This window comes from Hippichthys cyanospilos, chromosome 9 (assembly GCF_059441005.1).
Source record: "Hippichthys cyanospilos isolate Australia breed blue-spotted pipefish chromosome 9, RoL_Hcya_1.0, whole genome shotgun sequence".
Taxonomy (NCBI): Eukaryota; Metazoa; Chordata; class Actinopteri; order Syngnathiformes; family Syngnathidae; genus Hippichthys; species Hippichthys cyanospilos.
In genome coordinates this window covers 11,510,173-11,531,386 of record NC_142377.1, presented here as the reverse complement: position 1 = coordinate 11,531,386, position 21,214 = coordinate 11,510,173, and the positions used below count along the sequence as shown (strand labels likewise).

The 21,214-nt window shown below is 40.1% G+C and overlaps 1 protein-coding gene across 1 annotated transcript; it reads right to left on the bottom strand.

Annotated features, from left to right (window-relative positions):
* Positions 1-599: 599 nt before the first annotated feature.
* Positions 600-20,861, bottom strand: dstyk (dual serine/threonine and tyrosine protein kinase). The gene is made up of 14 exons (XM_088424479.1): positions 20,052-20,861; positions 14,585-14,994; positions 9,982-10,488; positions 9,661-9,856; positions 8,907-9,145; positions 8,701-8,784; positions 7,987-8,163; positions 5,568-5,697; positions 4,378-4,534; positions 3,915-4,047; positions 2,771-2,884; positions 1,888-2,002; positions 1,674-1,808; positions 600-1,304 (listed from the first exon to the last, which is right to left on the bottom strand). Exons 1-14 carry the CDS (start codon positions 20,278-20,280, stop codon positions 1,117-1,119), a joined length of 2,814 nt encoding a protein of 937 aa, XP_088280605.1. The 5' UTR covers positions 20,281-20,861; the 3' UTR covers positions 600-1,116.
* Between the last annotated feature and the right edge of the window lie 353 nt (positions 20,862-21,214).

Sequence of the window (21,214 nt, the reverse complement as noted above, 5' to 3'; positions counted from 1 at the left end):
AATAACTTATGACGATTTCGTTAAATGTCGAAATTAATATTTTCAAAATATCTTAGATCTACACTTATATGTTCGCAATATTAGAGGGTCTCTACATTTCTTTTCTCTGCGAGCAAGGGTTCCTGAACCCAAAAACGTTTCTTTCAAACTACGATATAACCAAAGGCCACCAGGAGGCACTCACGCTTGCTCTGCAGAGTCGTGCAGACCACAGATGTCATTTCTCTCTAATAGTTTATATTAACCTAAAATATGATCAAAACCTGTTTTAACTGCAACAGCGTTTATGGCTAATATTATTTTTTGTTTTGTTTTTGCTGAGGGCAAATGTTAAAAACGATTGACAATATTCCTCACTTTAAAAGTACCAGACTGCATTCGTTATTAAATTGCTTCCTCTGCAGAGAGGTTTCAACTTTGATCTCAAGGTCAGGTTCTCATGGACTTGGCTCAAGCCACCTTCAACACCGACAACATATATAGCTGCTTCTTACGTCTTCAAAAACAGTTTTTTGTTTTTTTTTGCTACACAACCATTTACATTAACAAATGAGAAATAGTGTAAGATCTCAACAGAACGGGAAAAGGACGAAAGGGGGTAGCTTGAAGTATCTTCATTTGTTCCAGTGGAAAACTTGAACAAAGAAAAAGTCTGTTGAATGTCATGTGACACATGACAGAAAGACAGTAAAAGTATTTCAATAGCAATAGCTCCTGACTTGTAACAGATCCTTTTATTTAAAAAAAAGGTGTTTTTGTAGATGCAGACATTAAATACAATCTAAAATGTATATTTTTATATATTTTTTTGCTCACAATACTTGTAACGAACGACATTTAAAAGTTGCATCTAGTAACGTTTTCTGTGAATGAGTGGCCGTTAGCATGAAGTCAAAATGTAGGACTTCTATACAAATAAACAATAAAACAAACTTCTCTGCAAACATCCGTATCCCCTCATAAATTACATTAATCCCACGTGAATAAGAAGGATAACGTCATGAGTCACAAATTGTGGCCATCGAGCATCCGTTCATAAATATGACAAAAATCACTTTGAACGACCGACGGCGAGCCCTGTGGTGGTGTGCGTGTTAGTTTTTGTCGGGAGCGTTTTCAGTTCGAGTCCTCAAGGCTACTGCTTTTCTGCTCCGAGTCGTAGTTGCACAGACGGACCATGATGCTTTGCAGGCCGGGCTCTACGATGCCCAGCAGGGGCCTTTGGGAAGGGTCTCCGTTCCAGCAGGCCTCCATCAGCTGCCAGCACTCCTCGTCAAATGAGGACAACCGTTCGGGTCGTGCACCTGGAGGCCACACGGGTATGTGTGAATGACCGAAACAGTTTTGGGAGGGGAATAACTTTTGAACTTTAAAAAGTTTTAAATTAAGTTCCCATCGATCGCAAAGCCATTAATAATGATGTACAAAATGTTTAATATCTATTATTTATGTCATTACTGTAAGTTTTCAAAATTGTGTTTTTTTTGTTGTTGTTTTTTTTAGGGGAGCTTGAACAAATTATTGGCATTTCCTTTCATTTCTTTGGGTAAAGCAGATATATTTTTTAATGTATTTATTTTTCTTTATTTTTTGAAGTTATAAGCAAGGTCACCGAATAAATGGAAAGTGGCATCACTGTATCAATCTAAAGCATCTGTCTAGCGCTTGATCACCTTTTTTGACATTATTCCAGAGTTGGTCCTTGCTGGAGCATTTTTCGAAGGCTTCCGGGAGTTTAACGGAACCGGTGCAAAGGTACCAGAAGAGGATCCCAAAAGCATAGACGTCGACAGAGTTGTCATACTTTCCTGTGAGGAGGCATCATCATCAGAAGAGGCATGCGTTTGTATACGTATCTTCACAAGCGGTGTGACGACAGAGCAGTACCTGTAAACAGCTCCGGTGCCATGTGGATGGGGGTTCCGACGATGCTGCCGGACATCATGGCCTCTGGTTTACAGAAGCCCAAGTCCGTGATCTTGGCACGGTTCTGTTTGTCCAGCTACAATGTGGAAAGAAGGGTGGGAAGAACAGTAAACCCAAAGAGCGCTGTCATGCGGAAGCTGCAGTCGATTAGTCTCACAATTTTCCATTGTCAAAACGCATAGGTGAAAGGACTTTTTGCCAGTATTGACTCAGCAAAATTGCGAGATTAACTTGGATTGGGCACCATGTGACCAAGAAAATGGCGTACAGTGACTGGGAGACAATGGAAAAAAGACCGGTTGTCAACGATCACATCTCTGCCCCCTGCTGGCAAGTATGGCTATGGGCATGCTGTCTCAACAAAAAGATTTACCAAGCCATAATAAGCGGTGTTAATACAGGGTATTCCAGAAGTCCTTATGTCTACTGAACTGTAAATGGTAGTAAGATGAATCACGTACCATTTTAAAGGTAAATCTAGTACATTTTTATGTTACATTAATGATTTTCTCCTAATGACATTTACAACCACAAAAGGAATTTTTCATCCTTGAATATCTTCTGATGTGTGCTGTGTGACCAGTGCCACTCATGTTGAACACCTTTGAACATGGGGGGTGTCCATAGTGATACCACCAGATTATTATAATATTAATAATAAAAAATAAATGAGGGAACACTGTAGATCAGAAAATAATCGCATCACAGTGTAGTTGAAAAAAAAAAAAAAAGTGAATCTGAGTCCAAATATCCACGGTTTATCAGATCAAGCCCAACAAATACTTGAATGATTCTGATACGATCGTCTGTGCTCAAAAAAGGCAAGCCAAATGTTTGTACTTACCAGAACATTTTTGAGCTTGATGTCTCTGTGCAAAAGGCCCTGGCTGTGCAGGAAGCGGATCCCCTCCACAACATCCAGAGCGATCTGCAGTCGCTCCTTCAGTGACAAACCGGCCTGACGTTAACCAAACAATGTGGACACAAAAGGAAAGTTCATTTAGTCAAGTTGACCGACGACCATTGCGCTGCCTGAAGAATCATGTGTTTTCATGCCTCGCTGTTCTGTACGATCTGCATAGACAGAAAAAAGGGGATTTTCTGCCTTTGGGGATGAAATCAATCACAAAGGCAGAAGGGCAGAGACAGATTCCTTGTGGTCTGTTGCAATTATCACATACTGTTGTTGCATCCAAATAATTGTTCAAGAAAATACTTCCGTAATGCAACTGAAATATGAAAAGGCAGTATTGTGAATTCAAGCTCATGAGTTTCAATTTTTCAATTGACTACTGGAATCTAATTTTCCACTGGAATCTATCACTCACAGGTTAATAAAATGGTACTGATTCAGAGTTTATCTGGTAACATACAAGAAAGACTGAACAAGAAAGATTTTGTTGTTCCTTAGACTCCTTAAAAAGAAATCTTTGAAAATCAAGTGGCGCTGCCTGTGGTTCTGTACTAAAAAATTCAAAACGCTGGGCTTGGGTCATGTGATATGCTTGCTTAAAAAAAAAAAAAAAAAAAAAAAGCCTGCAAGCAAGCAAAAACAATGAAAAAACTGATATCATTGGAGGGATTCTCCAAAAAGAGAAGGCCAAATTGTAAGAGAAGAGGAGCCAAAAACTTCCAGGAACATCAATGAAAAGAAAGCTGCATTTCAGAGTCTATCAATGCAGTCCTACTTAAAATACATGTGATTGTCACGCAGCAAGCCCACTTTGTAAGGTTTGGAAAGGCTTCCAAACAAGGTCATCACTGAATACCTAACTTGACATTGACTGTCTCCTATTAAGATGAGCCAGACTGGGCTCCCTCTAGCAATTACATTTTGATGGCTGTTCACAATCAGATTAGTGATTGTTGACCTAACTCCTATGTCCCGCTTCCTTAAGTCCCAAGTAGAAGGCAAAGGCTGCGGGTTTTCTAATGCAGCAGCAGCAGCAGCAGCAGCAGCAGCAGCAGCAGCAGCAGCAGCATATCACCTTGAGGCCGGTGTAGAGGTCTCTGTGCAGCCGCTCCATGATGAGCAGCACGGCAATGCTGGAGCCTTCCCCGTACGTGTGGTCGATAACGGAGCCGTGCAGGTCGACGAGCCGCTCGTGCTTGGGCAGCGACCTGAGCATAAAGCGTCATCTGTTGTCAGCGACTCGTGCCGCGAGACTTGTGCGCGGTCCAGCTGGCGGCGGGACTCGCATTCTTCTGCTTGGTGACACTTTACGCAAGCGCCTACTGAGAAGACGCTTGGTGCAATACAGTGTGTTCGTAGGAAAGCATCAACAACTCAAAATCTGAATTCTTGGAAACAGCAGAGTTGGAAGGGTACTGATCACATGATATGAATGAAGAGCTGTTTTTGTTGACAGCTCAGCTCGGGGGGTAGGGGAATTAGAACAACATTTTGGACTGGCAGACCTTCAACAATGCCCTCTGCTGTTACAAACTGACCTTGTATAGTGAAACTCCAAAGCCAGATCGTTCCAGTGTTTATCGTCCGGCGGCACCACAGACTTTAGGGCGCATGGATAGCGACCCCCCCAACTGTCGCACAAGTATACAACTCCGTACTGGCCGCGGCCCAGCTCACGGCCTATTTTTGGTTTACCTGTAAGACAACATTCATCTATCACAAAAAAAAAAACCTTCGAAGTTTGGAAAGGAACGGTGAAGGGATACTTTACATATGAAGTCATTTTAAGCAGCATAAAGTATATATATACAGTAAGTTACTCGATAGATAAATAATTTATGTCCCAGATTCCCACAAGATACCCAAAATAAATGAAATCTGTGAAGTAGAGGTTGATAGTTTTAATTGTCTTTTTGTCAATTTTAAATGTTTGTGGACCATTATACATTTTTATTTGATTTTTGTATTTATTTTTCTCTTGCTTTTCATTTATTCCACATATTTTCATTCATTCTCATGTAGATTTGTTTTTTAATGCATTATATTGTTTTATTTTGTGTAAAAGCCATCACCATCACTTCATACACTTTTATCATTAACATTTTCTCACATTTTCCTCTGTTTAAAAAAACGCAAATGTTTTAACTGATTAAAAAAATTGAACATGAAACTGCTGTTCATACTTTTAAAAAACATTTTCCATTCGCTGTTGACTTTTCTGGGGTTGTTCATGTCTGCAAGATGAGCTGTGATTGGCTGAGCACAGGGCACATGTGAAAGCGAGTGTCAGAATTTGCTTTTTTAAAGATATTAACTGAATGTGAGAAATAATGTTGTTAGCAAATTAATTATGAACAAAATATTAACTTTACTGCTGAAAACTGATAAATACGTTTACTGTCACTTTAGGTTTATCTTGTGGATATCTTCAGGATATCGTTGAAAGTTCAAAATAGGTCAAATTAATAATCAATGAAATCTCTAGAACACTCCTTGTTCTGTGGGAGTCATGTATCTTAATGCCTCCTCAAGTTTGAAAGCCCGGTTGTTTTTTTGAATGTTTGTTTAGACACGGAACTAAGACTACAACTATTTTTGAAAAATCTGTACAAAAAGTAATAAAATGATAACAAAAACTAACACACTTGCTTTGAAACCTCATCAAAACTAACGCAAATAACAAGAAACAAAAGTAAAAACAAAATTTGACGATGATAACCCCGCTCACCGTGCAGCAGCACATCTCGGAGAGAGCGACTTTCCAGTGACAGGCGGGCCAGACGAGGGGCGTGGTCCTTCCTTACACGCAGCCACAGGTCCTCGGTGCGCTCCAGTCGTCCCGTGTGGCCTTCCTCCAACTGCAAGCGGACGCACACAAAATGCCTCATGGTTAATATTCTGAGGTCTATGTTAGTTATTACAACTTCTATGAAACAACTCTCCCGGTTTCTGTAACAAAATCTTGCCACATATGTTTGCCTTACTGCTCAGTTCCTTTTATGGGACAAATTCATTTCAACTCAATCACTGCCAATGACAGCTATAGATGTCAAAGGTGTATTTTTTCTGAACTGTCAGTGAATATGTTAATTACTTGTCTTTATATGTCATTAGCGTCTATCATAATGCATATTACAGTAAATAACCAACCTATTTTGCCGTTCCATGGAGGAACATTTAACTCATTCACTGCCAATGACGGTGAACAACGTCACAGGTCAATTTTTACTGAGCTGGCGGTAAATAAGTTAATAACCACGGCCCTCCACTGCTCACTGGCAAGCAGCATTTGACCTCCTTGATGTTGTTGCCATTCGTCAAATTAATAAATGTGGCATCTCTCGCCAACACAAACTTACATTGACCAATGTTATTTTTCTAAGAGGACAGCCACCATCAATCAATGTTTGTCCAAACATCTCTTTTTATAAATTCCCTCCTACGAGTCGGCTCTCTCGTCCATCTTGCGGCAGACCCTCAGTGGTCATGAGAGCAATCTTGAAGCTAAGTTCACACCACTGGAATTGCAGCAGTGTTTGCACAACTTCAAAACTTCAACTGCATGTAATCGTTCTTTAATGTTCTTTTGACACCTTCACCACCTGCTGTGCAAATATAATGGAAAAAAACAAAACCGCCACCCCTGTAAACTTACTGTAGTAATATGTACAATACAGATGATTTTAAAACCTATCTGAAAGAGTCATTTAAAAGTAAGGTACAATTCCTTTTTAAAAGTGGATTTTTAAAAAAAAAAATTCTATTGGAATTGTTAGCAAAAAGTATATGCGCAGTGCTAATCAATACTGACACTCTAGTCCAGACCAACACGAAGGCTTCCCTTGTTCTTTGCTAAACTCACATGTCGTAGCTCAGTTGCAAAGTTGCAAAGCAGCACTTCACTGAGATTTACTACACCTCCATGATAGCATGCGGCACATGACATACCTAAGCACCTTCCTATTTGTGGCCAACTTTTTTTTTGTTGTTTTGCTCTTGCTAACAGTGACATGATGACAATATCAGTAAATCATTTTAAATAGATTTGCCAGGAATCCCATTGATAAAAAAAAAAAAAAAAGCGCAAAAAGTCCATTTGTAAAACGTGTGTTTGAGCATCGTGGGGTTGTTAAAAAGCCACACGAGCTTTCATGTGATAAAAGAAAGAGAAACTTTGTACAAACTATTTTGTCTGGCCATTGAAGAGTTAGATGCAGTCATTCAAGCAATAATCAATTCGAGCTTCACTAACCACGAGTGATGAAAGATGTACTGAGACGTATGGGGATGCTGCGCAGCGGCTCCTTTATCAGTTACGAGGATCTTCCGAATAGCTCTGCGTGAAACTGCTTAATCAGCAGAGAATTGGCGTAAGGCCTCCAAAATGGAATCCGTGACAGCGTTAATCTCTATTATGAGTATAGCGTAACAATCTAAAATGAACACGTGATTTTGTGTATGCTTTAAAGATGCAATGTCTAGATTTAATCTACTTGCACATCAGAAGGTCTGAGGCGGTTTTGCCTTCCAGGAAAGAATGGCATCGCTATGTCCAGATTCATAGAAAGGCTTCACGGCAATAATAGGTAATGTAATTGAACTGATATCACAGTATGACAAAGTGTGAGGTTTCATGACCTTTTACTGTGGCAAACACAAATTTGTATCACTTTTTTCACCCAGTTAAAGGGGGAAATCAAGCACAAAAAAAAAATTCTCAACAATAATCATGGATGGGACGAGATCTGGTGCGACGAGATCCCCGGAGATTAAGATGCCACGAGATTTCAGATACTGGTTCAGTCTGCTCCCTTCTTTTATTGAAGATAATGCCGTAACAACCTAGGCTAAAACGCGCTGCACGATGGCCTCTATTGCATTTGTGGAATATGAATTAAGTAGCAAAAACCAGCCTTTTTTTTTATCCATCTCAGAGGTGTACATTTTGTAACTTGCAGTCGACTAAAAACGACAGGGCTCGGGTAACAATCAATCATTGCTCAGCTTGCGTACGTCTGACCAAATTCCTAAAACAGATAGGCCATGCAAGTTTGTTTTGCTTTCCCAGAATGCTGGTTGAAAATATGGTTAGTGATTTGGTGTATTTGAAGTAATCGTTGTAACAAAAGAAACATGGACATGTTAACCTGTCGCAGGGATGCCGCAAAGGCCTCATGGGAGCTGTTGAGCCGGGTTCTGAACTGGGAGCAGATGCTTCGGGCCAGTTTGGCGGCGCTGAGACTTTCGATGGCATCCTGGGCCACTTTGCGCTTCCATTCGTGCGAGATGGCAGGTGGGTTCACAAACGTTATCCTGTGGATGATCTGGGAAAGGCATATGATCACTGAGGAGTGATGCTGGGAAAGGTTGACTGTCGAATAAGTCAACTTTAACACAAAGAAGACTACAAACATAAAGTATAAAGCAAACATTTAATCATAAAGGCTCATTACTGTAACCTACTTTTTTTTCCCCCCATTCTCGTATAGCTAACACAGACACGGCATTTATTGCTTTCATTATAAGGCTAATAGAAGGCTTTCAATTTTTTTGTGGCTCCAGACAGATGTTTTTGTTGTTTTGTTTGTTTTTTTTGCTTCAATATGGATATTTCAAGATTTCAGGTTGACAATCCCTGGTACAGAACATATTAAATGAGTCGTATAAACTACAATTGACTTTCGGTCTTAGTGGATTATTAAAAAAAAAAAAAAAAAACTAAGGTTCAACTGTAGTAGATTATTTTTTAAAAATTGGGGTGGATTACTTGATATTTGAAAAAGGTTTGATATTGACAGCCCTAAACAGGAGGCACTAATAGTCGAGTGATGACAAACGTGGAGTGGTCTTGAAGGATTTACCTGTTTGATTTGCTCCCAGACAAGTCGTGTGACGGACGATCCTGAATGAAAGGTGACCTCAACGTGGTAGGCGGCGTTTAATAACTACAATACAGAATGGGTACATTAACATTGAGGGAAACTCACACAGATAGTTGCAATCATACTTAGTTCAGTTTATTGCGTGTTTGCTTTTTCTTCTGTGTGATATACTACTTGCCGCGCACCTGTTTGAGGTGATTGGAAGTGATGTTGTGCGCAGATGAGTCGATGTGGGACTTCTCCAGACTGCTGAGACAACGTTCCAGGGTTCCAACAAAACTTTCTCTCAAATAGTCCACAGAGCTGATGAGCTTGTTGGCTACGGCTTGATTCAAGCGCAGCACAATCAGCTCTTGGATCTGGTGGATGCAGGACTTGATTTCTTTTGAGGTAACCGGCTCGCCATTGGTTGTGACTATTATGTCTACAGTAAAAGGAAAAAGCAGCACTTTTAAGTAAGCGATTACTTAGGTTGAACATCTGAGCAGCAGTCGCCCAAATGCATTCAAAGTGGATACTTACTTCAATACCATTCAAGTCTGATTATTGTATTTGGAACAATCCCCATACTATGTTACTAAGTTAATTGGTTACTTTAGTACTTTATTAACTACTAATGTACCTGAAGTGTTTGCTTAATGTATAAAATAACTGGTTACTTCAGTGCTCACTTCATTTAGTACCAGCCAAAAATTGAAAATTTTTGAAAAAGGGGGCCTGAAATTGAATGTCTTGTGCGGATAATATGTATTTGAAATTGAATGAGTTGAAGATGGCTGTACTGGACCTTGCCCGTCACAAAAAAAACAAAAAAAAAAAATGGACAATTGTCTAAACATGGGCAAATTTTAGAGAAACAAACTGATACTATAAGTTTTTTTTTTTCTAAAATAAAGACAAGCGGCCTTTTCATAGCTTGTCTGGTGCAAAATTACTCACCCGTAAACTCCAAGTTGGCAGCATCCTCAAGCAATTGCTCTTTCATGCTACTAAGTGTCTCCACAATCATTTCCTTCATCTCCTCCTGTTTGCGGTTAGCGATGGCCATGAGCGAGGTGAACAATTCCCCCTCTTTCTCACGGGTGTATTCCAGCCTGCGGGGGGTTATCTGCAGGTCTCGCTGCATGTCGAAGGCCTTGAGGGCGTGAGGAAGAGCAAAAAGTGCAAATGCCGCTTACGGTTTATTTCCTGTGCATGTTTAGGAGCGCTTGAAGGAGCACAACTACCAGCCATGTGTTTTTAAGGCAGAACTTAACTGACCTGGTTGATGAAAAGATCGAGACAGCGACAGTGGAGCCCGTTGAGCAGGCTGGCCGCTTCCACCTGTTGGTTTTGAAGCACCTGCCTCGTAAAAGGCACCAGGAGCCTGTGTAGTCTATCGAAAGTTTCACCAAGCGTGCTTTGAGGCTTGGCACCCGGGGCGGCCATTTGTGTGGGGGCCCCGCACGAGCAATTTCCCGTTGGGCTACTGAGAAAACCGAGGGAGAGTAGCTGCTTATGAAGGGCGCTCTTCTCTCGCTCCCTCTCCTTCTCTGCTCGGCGTATAGGCTCCGGCGAGGCTGCGGGCATCGTGTCGGGGAGGCGGATAAAACAGATGGGAAAGGAAAGCATCTCTTTGACTTTCCAAAGCTCGGCCACCTGCTCCGTGTTTAAGGAGTCCTCTTTGATGGCATAGAGTATGATAGGAATCACATTGCGAGTGCAGTCTTCTAAGGCCTCCTCCATGGGCTGGACGCTTGCACAAGGCACTACCATGACCTTTGCCTCCTGATGGGGGAAAAAAACATTTCAGGCTCATTCATGTTTGCAACTAAGACAAAAGCTGTAAAAGCACAGACATTGTACAAGCGCCTCCAAAATACTATAATACAAATACAGTCACACTTTTTTTTTTTCATACATTGGCTCGTCCTGTGACTTATATTAAGGTGCGATTCGTATTTAGGGTGATCTGATTGAATCCATGCTATCTGTATCGACCCCGATCCAGGCCAAAATAACTGGATTGGTATGGGATTGTATTTGAGAACCAGTCCAAGCCTATCCTTAACTTCATTTTACGTGACAAGCTAGCCAGCAACTCTTTCAGTCAATCTGATAAGTAAAGTAACATTAAAGTACAAACAAAAATGAATGAAATGAATGAAAACTGTATGCTGCAATGTCATGACACACCCACATTACACTTTTCCATTTTCTGTCTTAGCTCTCTGTTGTTTAATGACTCACCGTTTGACATTCAGCAGCCATTTGAGAGACACGTCTGACAAAGCTGATGTAGACAAACATGCAGCTAGAGAACAAGATAATCTCCTTTGCGAGGGAGTTGAGAACACATGAGGATAGTGAATGCACGGTATAATTGGCTTTTGAAAGCGTACAGTATGAATACAATTTAATCACATTAACCCAAATGGTAAATATGCATTAAGATAACAGCTACCCAGAAGCAGCCACGCTTAAACATAACATTTCAACAGGTAAAATGGCATACATTTTTAGAACGGCACTTTTTCCCCAATGTTGTTCTTTTTGTTCATTCGTGTCTTTTGTTCCTCAAATGATAGAACTTTTGTCAAACTAAAAATAAAAGTGTATTGAAAATGTCCCTTTTAATTGTATGTTATTTCTATATATCTATATATGACAAAATAAACAATGAATTTTGAAAACATTTGCGATTAATGGATTACGTCGGCCCTTAGCCTTTCCACGTTGAATCCATGTTCAACTTGTGGGAAGGAATTGACTAAGTACTGTAGATTGACTAACCCTTGGATAAATAAAAAACAAAAACAAGCTTGGGAGCGAGGTCATGATGGTAAAGAGGCAGACATAGCAACACAAAGGAGACAGTCAGTCCCATCACCAAGAAACACGAACTGAGCTGCCTTTCTGGAACAAAGATAGCCTGCAAGCATCCAGATCAATACAGTGTTTGAATCTTTTTAACTCAGTTTCAACAAAGACCATGCATGAAAAAGACAGTGTGATTGGCCTTTTTTTCAGTGCTGGGGGGGAGAGAAATTAAATAAATACATCTACGAGCTAAACTAAATTATCAATGTAAGCCTGGTAAAGCTTGCACCTTCACACAAAATGCTCTCGTCAACACATTGCTAATCAATAGAAAGTTAATTATTTCCTGGCCAAGAAAAGGAGGGTATTAATTTTTATTTCCATTTGTATTCTTTTTATTTATTTATATATCTATTACAATATGACCCAGTAAGATAACATTGCACTTTTTTTTTTTTTTGCCTGATTGTTAAAGTTGCAGGCATTCGTTAACAAGTTGTCTATCTTGTGTGAATTGGTGGAGCCCTGCCAGGCTTTGTACCTTTCAAAGAAATACGAGGACACGTTTGGACCCTTTGACCTTTGGATGGCAAAATAGAGCCACGTCGGGACGAGGAGGACTAATTAGCGAGTGCCTGCTCATCTGCAGGGGACTGCGACTGTGGCACCAGTATGTGAATACCACAGTTAGCAGAGAGATTCTGTGCCTTCACAACAGCCACCCAAACACGCTAATCTCTCTTTCATTGAGCAGAAACCTCAGGCTGATTTAGTCCCTAAGAAGGAACATGTGCTCATTAACTGGCGCGTGAAAATCTTCCACACCTTCTTAAAAGCAAACATCTAGGCATTTCCATCAGCACTGGCTGACAACGTTCATCAACTTCAAACGCACACAGCTAAAATCAGAATACGCTGTGCTAAATCTCTGATAACGGATTGCGAGCAATGGAAAAAAAAAAAAAGTTGTGACCCAAATAAGGAATCCTGTATTTTAAGCAACATGTGATTATGAAAAATATTCCAGCACTGAATTTCAACTTCTTTTCATTGTTTGGCCTCTAAGGCAATCGTGAAGAAAACATTTTTCCAGATGCCAAGAACTATGTTGTATCTATGGCAACTATTTTTCCAAGCAAAGGGGTTTGGGAATTTATTTTTTTTTTTCTACACGAACTAGTCATGTGAATCGCACCAGACCAGCAGCATTACGTAAGAGGGTTAGGCGGTTGGGCTGCCCTGGGCAGTCACCAGGCCTGGTGTCTTGAAGTTTGACATGAGGGGGCTGGAGTGACAAAAATATCCCGCATCACACGTGACTGAGCACTGTCCATTCTGTAATCAATTAATTCCACTCAGCTCATTTGGATTTTCAGCTTGATCACCGCAGGTTTGTAAAACTCTGAGCCATTCCAAACTGAACTCACATAATTTCACCAGTTAGCCAAAACTACAAGACAATTCATGCATTCCTGGAACACAAAAACAAGTCAAATGTATGGGTATACATTGTGGAAATTCGAATGGCTTCTTTCTGTCAAAAAAAAAAAGTGTGACGTGTGTGTATTGGTGACTGTGATATGTCTTAATTGGAATAGTTCTAAAATTACATGGTTCAAATTCAAACCTAAAACATGAATTTGTGAAAAATATGTCTCTTTAAGTCAAGTGGAAAATGAGGTCGGGTCACCATCACGCCTGACGTCATGTGAGATGTCAGCTTATCTTGTGAGACCTTGGCAAAAAGACGACTTTACGACGAGTTTTTTTTTTCTTTTTTTAGCTTTGTTTGAAATTAGGCATAGAGAAAAATTGCAATGGTGGCCGCAGAGCTAGAAATTGAATCGGTTGCATTGTTGGAAAGTTGTGAACAAAATGATGACTGCAATTACTGCAATTAATACAACCGGCAGTTGTCAAAGGGTACTATAATACTGCATTTGTGTAAAAAAAAAAAAAAAAAAAAAGAAGGCAGAAACTCTCAGATACCAAAAATGTCTCCTTAATGTGGGGGTGGTCAATAGTGGCCACAGCGTGACAAGGGATGGCCATGGCCAACCCTGGTCACCACATTGCGCCGCCCATGGTGAGGCAAGACTAGTCTCCCCTAACAAAGGAAAAATACAAACTTGAAATTTCTCCAACAGATCAGAAAATGGGTTGTGGTCCTATGAAACCAATGTTTAACCTTTAAAGCTACCTTCAGCACAAACAGTATTGTTCTTCACCCCAAAAAAAAAAAAAACCAACGAAAAAAAACCACATCATCTATCTTAAAGGATGTGTATGCCTGCTTTATACTTTGGGGAATTTCCCTCAGAAAACCGAGCACTTGAACAAAGGTGCGAAGACTTTATAGAGTGTATCCCACGACCAGCTGTTTAAGAGTGATCACAGGTTAGTGAGAAAAGACTCACCTTCCAAGCACATGGTGTAATCCTTCCCCCTTTCTTGTTCATCATGTCTCATCAGTGAGTATATATGAGTTCTTTTCCTACTGTGGTTTGCTCAATTTTCCTGCACAGTCCACTGTGCATTCTTGATTTTTATTTCCAAGTTGACTCGTGTGAATCTTTTTTTATTTTAATTTTGAGTTTGGCTTTATCACACAGACGTAAACATACATTACAGTTAATGTTCAAATACTGCCAACAGGGTTAAGATTTTATAATGCCGAGAGTCATAACCCTAAAAAGGTTATGTTTAATTAAATTACATTTACATGAAAAAAAAATTAAAACTAGAACTAATTGGAAAAGGAAGAGCATCACAGAATGGATTATGGTTATGTTTAGGGGGTTCCACTTGACACCAAAATACGTTTGATGTAAAATGCATGCATAAAATGTTTCACTCTTCAAACATCAATTGAATTTCATCCACTGTTTGCAAAGTGAAAAATTCCAAACATTCCTCAAATCCCGACTCACTCGAGATGAATAAAAGCTTGCGTGGTCGTGCGCAAACCTAATGATATATTTTTTGAGGCTAGTTCATTTGACTTCGCAGTCAAGGAAGCGACTGTTGCTACCTGATGTAGACGGAGTTGGAAAAAACAACTTACCTGAAGTAAAGGGTGATGCAACGTGATCTCCAGCTCAGCTAGCCTATGGGCTGGATCCTCGCATTCCTCGTGGATTTCCAAGTCTTCACGGGGCACCGTATCCCAACGGCCCCGGTTGGCAGCCAACTGGTGCACTAGCTCATACTGTCCGGGCAGCGCCAGACTGAGTCGCGTCTGTCTCCCGTGGGTGAAACACAACTTGCGCCTTTTGCACGAAGCGCCCTGGACGCCTCCACAAGGCTCGCCGGCCTCAGGGCCCAGCGGTAGCAGTCTCTCCCCGAGCAGGCAGTTGAGCAGCTGGTAGCGGGCAGTGCAGTTCTGGCCCAGGACCAAAATGTATGGGGCAGCGCCCACGGTGTTTCGAAGGAACTCTTCTTCATGGCTGGGGAAAGCGATGCAGCTCAACTGCCCTGTGGGGAGAGACAAAATAACAAGGTTAATGAGCCCATAATCAATAAAGTTTTGGCACCATGTGTCTTATTATCCAATTGTGGGATTCTGTGTCACTATTAGAAAGAACAGACCATTAAGTATTAATACAATGGTGCCCTGTTTTCCTTTAATTTGATCAGACCTGGAACTTGAAACGACTGTATATCAAACCATCTTTTCTAAGTTTTATGTTATGAGGAGTTTGGGGGCCGATCAGCGAGTTTTAAGAAAATATACAATAGATTTTTTTTTTTTTTTGCTGGGGATAAAGAATATATTTCTGTGACTGTATAATGATAATCTGTCTATGTGTGTTACCACAACATCTGTGTTCAAGTACCCGTTGCTTAAATAACAAAAACCACCAAAACATTGATGCTGGTTTTGTTAGCATTTTGTTGCGTTTTGCTTGTGCTAGCATTGATTTTTGATGACATTCCTTAGAAGAAGAAGAAGAAGAAGAAGAAGAAGAAAAAAGTCTGACTAAAAGACAGAGCAGATCAGGCACAGTCTCACTGAACAGGTCCATTCTGAGGGAACTTCAACATATAGGACACACAAGATTATAAGACGCACCAGGTTATAAAGCAAATAACTGCACATTAAGAGAAAAGATGTTAAATGAATAGGAAATCAGGGTAACTAAAATTCCACATCTATACATAACATCCATACACACTGATTATAAAGAACACTGTCAAATGTTGAGAAAATAAATGAATTTATTTAAGTGTGCCTTATAGTCCCCCTAAAAATACAGTGACAGATAATTAATAAGTTGATGTCCTGGTGTGTATCCAGCTTCGCTGTATCGAGTGTAAAAACGGGATGAATACCACGTGACCACGTGATGTTACTAGGGATTTTTTCACAATCCCTGTGCAAATGAAGCAATATATAGACAGATAAAATTGGATTTTTGCTCGGATCAAGGTCATTATACAAGGCTATCCAGCATACTGACTGTGCGTCAGTGTGACTCAGCACTTAACCGTTACATAAGGAACAGAAGAAAGTGGCACAAGACTACAAATTTTTCTTCTCACCTCCATATCGACACATTACTCGTTTTTGGGACCGGTATGCATCCCTGGATTTACCGCAGCACAGAAATGCTTCAAAGTGGGAAGCGCATATTGCAAATTTAAGCTCCATAAACTGCAAGGAAGCAGGCGGACTAATTAGTAGAACAATCGCTTGGCATCATGTGATCCAAATTTATGTCGAGATATGTAAGGCCGGATGAATCTAGTGCTGTAGAAAGTGAGGACACGTGTTCTGCTGCTCCCATGAAAGGGAGCATTATCCCATGCTTTCTGTTGAGTATGACTCATCTAATGTTCAGCACTGCTCAGCCCAAGCTGAAGAAAGTTTTGTTGATCTGTTGGATGAGCATGATATCACCGAGGCTTTCGTCTTTAAACGCAGGCACAGCTTTTGCCGCTCGCAGAGAAAAGGGGGGAAGATATCATTCACTATGCATTTAAAAACAATCATCTATCTGAGTCAATATCTCAAAATACATCGCCTCGGGAGGAATGACTAAACTGGTCACAACAGAGCTCACATGTGTAATCTAATAGGCAAAAAAATAATCATTTGTAATTGTCCTCGTTAGGGGTTGTGGTCAAGCCAGGGCCTATTCCAGCAGACTGTCTGAAGGCAGGAAAGACCCTGAATTGTTGGCTAGCCAAACACGGGGCAAATACAGACAAACAATCATTACACTCATATTGATGAACCGATAAATCAAAACTGCAGTTGAACAGAAAATTTAAAAAAAGAAAACGTCATATGAAATCATAATTTGTATAGGTAAATAAATAACAATAATCACATGATGTCATGTCACTTCGGTTTACTTTGCCAGAAAACACATGAAGTGATGACAAAAAAAATGATGACATGAAAAACAGGATACCTCGCATGATAAGAGAGGATGGACAGGAATATACTGTAATTCGCAAAGATTACAAATCATCATCTGTTCTTTACTTGCTTGCTGTTTCATGAGAAAGACTGCATTGACATTTAATCTGTAAAACTCCAGCCGATTGTTATTTTGAAAATATCTAATATATGTAACACATTAAGGGGTCACCGACCTTTTTGAAAGCTACTTCTTTGGTAAAGAGTAATACACTACGAAGGGCTAACCGTTTATGTGAAGACACCGATCATGTTAATGAGTTTCACAATCATTAAGTAACAGCTGTAGTAAATATATAAATCCAGTGGAATATGTGTATTATGAATGTAATAGATGTATAATTGTTTGTAAAATTAATTAGAAAATCACCAACGTTCTATCTCTTATAAGTTATTTGCAGAACGGGCCTGCAGGATACTCATTTGATCCTCGCGGGCACCACGTCGGTGAACCCTGTAATACATTATCGGCATTAGGGAAAGACGTACTGGGCGGAAGTTTGTTTACGATGGCAGCTATCTGCTATCACGGAAAATGACTGATTACAAAATCTGACTTAAAGGCAAATTCATTCGTATCTTTGAATGCTCTTATGTAGAGGAGTGTCTGTCCACTTATAAATAATGATTCAGCCTGAACAAAAATCTGCGGTGGTTACTCTCAATGAGTCAGCCCGTGTTGCCCTCAAAATGTCTTTTCTGGAAATTGCGTGACATAGTGTGGACCAGTGACCAGAAATTATGATGAGCTCACAAATTTACAGTATTTAGTGCAAAATCTGGACCAGTTTAGTTGAACTCTAAACAATTATATTGATGCATTGTGTTTAATTGATTACAGTACATGAACATGCCTGAAACCCAGCACATTTCGATATTAATAAAAGATTTTAAAAAATCTAGTCCAGCGCCCAAAAACATTTAAAAAAGAAAAAATGTTTTCTAATATTTTAGACATGCAACAATGATGAAAGATGAAATCGATTCTAAAACCAACAGAAACTTTGTTTAATTTAAAGATGTCCAAATCCTTCGAATTCCAGCCACTCAAAAGTGATCATTCTCATATTTCATTATTCCAAGAGAAACTTTGTTTAAAATCGTACAAATCCTTTGAATTCCAGCCTCTTAAAAGTGATCTTCCTCTGATTTCTTTTTTCCTTCATGGCAGCAAAATGCTTAACTTAGTGATATTTCAAAATAGAAAATTGCAAAAAACTGCTTTACTTTACAAAACAATGGTCAACATTGACTGTTTTCTGACCAAACCAGTAACTTGAATCATAATTTATTTGTGTTTGTGCATGTTCTGCACAGTGAGTTTGCAATTGCCTGTTCTTGAATAAAGGGAAAGATATTAAAATGTTTTTAATTAATCAATTAATACAAAATAAGAGCATATTCATAAATTGATCAAATAACTATCGGTGGTATCCCTTATAGAATGTAAAGAATTAATACATTTTAGACTTTTTTGTCTTCAATTCAATGGACTGTGCTGCCTGTTTTTGGTGTGCTTGCCTTGACATGTTTTTTTTTTTGTATGTGAACTGTTTCGGTGCATTTTTTTAAAGCATTTTGGGTGTTTTCATATTTTTCTCCCCCAATAAATCTCAAAAGAAGTCAATTATACACGGACACTCGTATGGTCCCTTCCTTGCTATATTGTCTGTCTGCATGTAATGTCCCACCATTTGTGTTCAGAAATCCATTGCTTACAGAGTTATGATTGTGCAATGCCAACTATATGTTAGCCCATTTTCAGGTGTTTTGCAATGTTTGCTAACATTAAGCTTAACTGACTGATGGCAAAGCTACGTGGCTATTTTAAACAAAGGTGTCATTCTCTTTGTTTTGTTTAGTTTGATGGACAGTAAGCTTAAACTGGGTGTGGCTATTACTAGCTTTAAGCCTCTTTTTTGGAAGAACGCTTCACGAGCTGCTAAACTGCTGCTTGTTATGATGTGAGTGGAATTCACCACCATCATTCAGCACTCGTATATTTGCTCAGAGGTAAAGCTAAAATTTGTCTGAATGGTTGTGAATATCTTATAATGATTCGAAGGAGAGTCACTCATATCTCAAGGCTATTCTGTTGCATAGATGTATGCAGGTGAGTATAACAGATGGGGTGTGCCAAAAAAAAAATCGATTCACATAAAGAATCAATCCTTGAATTCCCCGTTGGTGGAATTCAAGCCTGCACAGCAGGACATGACAAAAAAAGCAATACAGTATATGAAAGCAAAGATGTGCGCCCATACAGTGTAATGAAAAATGGTACAGACAAGCGGAGCAAAGTGACACTATAGCATCCCAAAACATTTTCAACTGAGACAACTGCAACAAGCTTTACAAAGAGATTGAAAGAAAAGTCACCAGTGCATGACCAAAAAACGACTAGAGTGCACACAGAGTATTTTTGCATTTTGAAAACTCAATTGATGCACTAAAGCCACACAGACACTGATGTGAATGCCATGTTTCACTCCGTTGCTAATGAAAGGGGGATCTGGTGATCGTGATTGATAATGTTTGCTATACGTTCACAGGAACAGATTAACAATCTGCCACACATTTGATGCTTTTCCCATACTCTCAATTTAGCTCATCATATGAAAACGTTTCTTTTCAGATCTTGTTTGTCATGAACATACAGAGAATTATTACAGGGTGAATATTAATGTATGTATTTTAAATTTTCCATAGTAAAATATATGAAGATAAATTACATTAGGCACATTTGATTTGATTTCTTATGAAATGTTTTTTTATGGTAGCAAAATTTCTAGCCAGAAAGTGAAACGTCTTGTATACTGAAGACGCACTTCTTGCCGTGTGGCTGCCTTGCCCCGTTCGTGACATCTTTCAATGGCGTCAGAATTGAATCGAAAACCGTTTCGAATCGAAAATCTATTCTGAATCGAATCGTAGACCCCAAAATCGGAATCTAGTTGTGACACAAAGATTTCCATCTCTAATACACAGTTATCACTTTTTTAATCAATTAAGTGGAATTTGATCAACTACTAGATGTAAGTCATCAATAACGTAGAAGTATGTGCGTGTTTGCAAGGATGCTGAAGATGGCAGGATGTTGACCCACCTGCCTCGAAAGAAGCCGACTCAGAGCTCATGGCTGATGCACATGCGTTGCTGTAATTCTGTCTGATCTCCCGGAAGAATGCATTGGTCTCCTTGAGATTCTTCTTGAGCAGAGCCGAGTGTTTGTTGTAGCTGCTGAATATCCGCGTGAGCTCCCGAGTTAGCGGGGTGCTTTTTTGCTGCAAGTTCCCCTCCATGGCCAACTTGTGTGCTCCTAGCTTGTGCGACATCGCAGCGAGAACGAGAGCTAGCTTTACCGACTTGATCAGTCTTCACGTGTGCATTCTGTCTCGGTTCTCTGGGTGCCAGTGAAATGTGTTTGTAAAAGATAAGGTGGGGAAAACGTCGAGAAATTTGCTAGATGATGCGCTCCCGCATGGTAATCCCCGCCTGGGTTCGCGTTTTGCGTTGTTAGCCGGTTGGCATCACCTCTTCGCCCTCGCCTTGGCCGGGCACCACACTCATTGCCGTTGAAGTCCTGTAAGCGCGTCCTGGAACAAGTCGACAGCCATAAAGCTGGAGGATAACCGCCTCTGTCTCCGGACCACCGCCGTCCAACTGCTGAAGAAAAAACGTGGGAGTCTTCCTGGTGACGTTTCGGGGAGAGAATAGCCTTCCTAAACTACCGCCGACAAAAGGGCACCAATGTAGAGTTTATCGACACCGCCGCGAAATTAAAAGTCGGTTTAGTGTCTCTCGATGACGATGAGGAAGCAAGGTGGTCTGATGTGGTTGCAGGAAGGGGGAGCAAGGTCTGCGGCAAGCCACAAGCCAACAAATCACAGCAAAACAGAAAATCCGTCAGACTGAAGTTATGGAAAGTAGAGGGTGGGTCCCGGTAACGAGAAGCACCATGGGACGTGTAGTTTCTTCAATTATATACAAATACGATGTAATTAGGACTATTTCGATCGCCCTTCGACAGATGATTGCATTCCCAATACCTCCAAATACGGCTGTCTATTTTGGAACTCAAAAGAATCACAAAAGAATTGGTACACACAGCAACACACGTTGCTAATGCTCGTTTTAACATTAAACGCGTATAGCTTTGACAACAAACTTTCAGTTCCGCCATTGTGTCAAATTTCCATGTGCTGTTTAGCTCTCTCTATTGGCAGACTGGCCAAATTACAAAAACAACACCAACATGAGTAACGATAA

What these genes read in the sequence shown, in the direction of transcription:
- dstyk (XM_088424479.1), bottom strand. Translation starts at nt 20,280, where the DNA reads ATGTCGCACAAGCTAGGAGCACACAAGTTGGCCATGGAGGGGAACTTG. An exon ending in TGCCAACTTGGAGTTTACGG is followed by an intron (nt 9,146 to 9,660) that starts GTGAGTAATTTT and finishes CTTTTACTGTAG; the next exon opens with ACATAATAGTCACAACCAAT. An exon ending in ACCTCTACACCGGCCTCAAG is followed by an intron (nt 2,885 to 3,914) that starts GTGATATGCTGC and finishes GGTTAACGTCAG; the next exon opens with GCCGGTTTGTCACTGAAGGA.